The 3,697-nt window shown below is 29.3% G+C and overlaps 1 protein-coding gene across 1 annotated transcript in view; it reads left to right on the top strand.

The window, feature by feature from the left end:
• Window positions 1-2,415: 2,415 nt before the first annotated feature.
• The window catches only part of LOC102591600 (aquaporin NIP1-1-like), a 7,170-nt gene continuing 5,888 nt past the window's right edge, over window positions 2,416-3,697 (top strand). Inside the window, exons 1-2 of the mRNA XM_006358022.2 lie at window positions 2,416-2,708; window positions 2,823-3,044. Coding sequence (XP_006358084.1) covers window positions 2,544-2,708; window positions 2,823-3,044 — 387 coding nt within the window. The 5' untranslated portion in view covers window positions 2,416-2,543. The remainder of the gene's footprint in view (window positions 2,709-2,822; window positions 3,045-3,697) is intronic.

Raw genomic sequence — 3,697 nt, 5'->3', positions numbered from 1 at the left:
TTGGTTTATGATATCACGATCATATATAGTATGAATACACAAATATATATATTTGAGTAGTAGGTCACAATTCATGGCAAAGACTGAATATAAAATTGTATGATTGGATAAGAAAACTTCAATTATAGCCAACTAATGAAAATACATGAAAGGTCACAATTAGCAAGGAAGGTATCAAGTTCGTTAACTTGATTTTAAAGTAACTGAATAAGCAGTTGATCAGCTATCTTCCACCATGAAATTATCTAATTAAAAACTTAATTTATTTCAAAATTTTAAATAACGTCTCTACTGATCCATGCATGATTGGACGGTGACTATAATATAAAGGGGTGTTTTAAAAGTAGTGAGTTCTAATTTAAATAATTCCCTTCATCTTTTCCGACATGATTTGAAGCTTATAAATTTAAAAATTTAGTATTTTAAAATTAAACATGTCATGTGAAATGTTATAATTAAAAAATTATCAAAAAATGACATTTTTTTTTTTGAAACATACTAAAAAGTAAAAGTAAAACACAAACAAGTTGAAACGAGTAAGTAATATGGTATAAAATAAGAAAAGGAAAAATGAGAAAAGGTGTTGAGAATAAAATTATAAAATAAGAATTAACATAAACAGTAGTTCACTCATGCGCTTAAACTAAAGATAGCAATATTATCAGATGTATAATATTTGAGTAATCTATATCTAATATGTATATGACTATCTATAGTTAGGTAATAGGGGTTAGTTGTTACAGAATAAGATAGGAAGATATTTTGTTATTAGTTAGATATTTTGGCAAAACTGAAATTTATACCAAAGAAAGAGTAGTATATATATTCAGCAAAATATCTCCAGTTAATTTAAGAACATTCAACATTTGGTGAATATACCTCTCTTTTGTGTTATTCATAGAATACCAAGTGATCTTGGAATATACTATTACTATATGACATGGTTTTAATTGCAGTATTTTTTTTAAAATATGGATCTTTTGTTTGTGTACATACGTGCCTGACTGCCTTCATCGTGGCAAATGTCGAGTTAATTGAAGATATATGATTTATCGATGGGACGTCGTAAAATATTCAGATTTTTTATTTATAAATTACGATTTGTTAATTTGATAAAATTATTAGAATTGAGAATATTTTGATAGTTTCTACAACTTGTAATTTTGTTTCAAATCACGATTTCATATTGCATGTCTAAACGGGAGATACGATAAGACAAATATGATATTTCAAGGCTAGCTAGTTTTGAACTTTTTGCCCTTAATTTCATGAAAAATGTTCCAAGTAAAACTACCAAAAGTGAAAAATGCCGGATTTATAAGAATTGATTATCGTTATAACTTATTTTGTTTGTAGTGATTTTCATAATTATGGAAAAAGGAAGAGAAATAAGTTAACATTTGTACTCTACATGGATAATAGGAAAGTTAGTTAATAGTTGTGAAAATTAATGGTTACTCTATCGTCTTTTGCATTCATAACTTTTCTGTATTACCGGTGGGTTGTTGGATCAGCCTTCAATGTCTCACATTTAATTTTTTTAATAAATGTACGTCACACTTCCAATTGTATCAGTCGAATTTTCCTAATAATAATCAATGTTTATATCTCTTGTTAAAATTATTACAAAATCAAATTATATCCACTAATATCATTACTGCACTTTAATTTGATGTCACAAGTCACTTTCCATATTTTGCAGGTTACCATTTCATATTCACTTCTATTTTTAATGGGAAAAGAGTCTGAAAATTATTTCAATTTTGGTCAAAATTGTTGTTACGATATCAAACTTTGGAAAGGGCCTTTTATCTCTCTGTACTATTTAATAGTGTATTTTAAAGGTATATATGTGTCTACGTGGACATCATAAATATTGCATCATTTTAAATAGTAATGTGTCCACGTGGGCACATATATGTCTTTAAAATATACTATTAAATAGTACAGGGTAAAAGGTCATCCATAAAGTTTAGTATCGTAACAGCAATTTCATCCAAAGTTAAAAAAAAATTCAGACCATTTTCCCATTTTTAATATATATGTGATGCATTTCAATATACAATATTTAAAATATATTGTTACTAATATTTATGTAACTATAATTATTCATTTTGAAATAGATTTGAAAAATTGCACTGAGATGATATATCTTTGTTTTAAATTTTTTGTCCTACTTCCTTTATAGTCCGTTTAAAAAAAAAAAATTTATTTTTTACATGACATGTGTAACACAATTGGATTTAAAGATATTTTGGTACATTCAATCTATCTTTAGTTTGAGGCTATAAGATTTTAAATTTGGACAATCAAATTAAAACGGAAGGAGTAACAAACATGAACTCTCATTGATCACTCCGAAAATAAAATAAATAAATAAATAAAAAGGCCCAATTCCCCTCTCTCTCTCTCTCTCTCTCTGTTTCCCATATATAAATCCTTTTGTGCTCATCTCTGTAATTTGTTATAAATTGTAGAATTTCTGTTTACTCACTTCTTCCTATATCAATTAGTTCATCACCCCCTGTTTTTTTTCTTGAATTATGGGTGATCAGCAAATAGGAGGAGGGGCTAATGGATCAGTGAGTTTGAACATTAGAGATGCTGATGATGATTTGAACAATAAAAATTGTGCTAATTCAGCATCACATCAAGATTCTTCCTCAACCTCAACTTGCAGTTTTGTCACTATTCCCTTCATTCAAAAGGTGAGTTGTACACATTTGATGAATTTTTAAGACAAATACAGAGTTCGAATGATTTTTTTTTTGATCAATCGGTGGAACTCGTAGCTGATACTCTAACTTCGCCCCTATGTGCAGATAATAGCGGAGACATTAGGGACGTATTTCTTGATATTTGCAGGGTGTGGATCAGTGGCGGTGAATGCAGACAAAGGAATGGTGACTTTTCCAGGGATATCAATAGTGTGGGGGTTGGTGGTGATGGTCATGGTTTACTCTGTTGGACACATTTCTGGTGCTCATTTTAACCCTGCTGTTACTATTGCTTTTGCCTCTAACAAAAGGTTCCCTTGGAAACAGGTACATACATACAACTCTCTTCAATTCTCATAATTTTGCTATAAATTGATCAATCTTAGCTAGCGTTTGGCCATAGATTTCCAAATATATTTGGCAAATATTATTTGGGTGAAGATTTGGGTGAAGATTTGGGTGAAATTTCACCATGTGTTTGGCCATAGTATTTGGGAAATATATTTCAATTTTTTAAGAAATATGACTTATGCCCATAAGTTTTTAAAACTATCAAAACTAACCATAAATTTGTATTACATAGCAAAATAGAAATGTCGCGTAACAAGATTCATGACTTCCGCAACAAATCAAAAAGCATCATTACAGTAAATAGTCGCATCGTTAAAAAAGACTAGTACAAATCATGATAATGAAAATACAACTAATATGAATTTGAAAAAGAAGAAGAAAACAGAAGGAAATAAATATTGCAATGTATGCTCTTGTACATGTATGCTCTTGTACATGTATGCTCTTGTACATGTATGCTCTTGTACATGTATGCTCTTGTACATGTATGCTCTTGTACATGTATGCTCTTGTACATGTATGCTCTTGTACATGTATGCTCTTGTACATGTATGCTCTTGTACATGTATGCTCTTGTACATGTATGCTCTTGTACATGTATGCTCTTTATAATAGAAAAATTTATTAAT

This window comes from Solanum tuberosum, unplaced genomic scaffold (genome assembly GCF_000226075.1).
Source record: "Solanum tuberosum cultivar DM 1-3 516 R44 unplaced genomic scaffold, SolTub_3.0 scf00265, whole genome shotgun sequence".
In the NCBI taxonomy this organism is placed as follows: domain Eukaryota; kingdom Viridiplantae; phylum Streptophyta; class Magnoliopsida; order Solanales; family Solanaceae; genus Solanum; species Solanum tuberosum.
The sequence above is the reverse complement of the archived record's forward strand: the minus strand, read 5'-3'. Positions and strand labels throughout refer to the sequence as shown.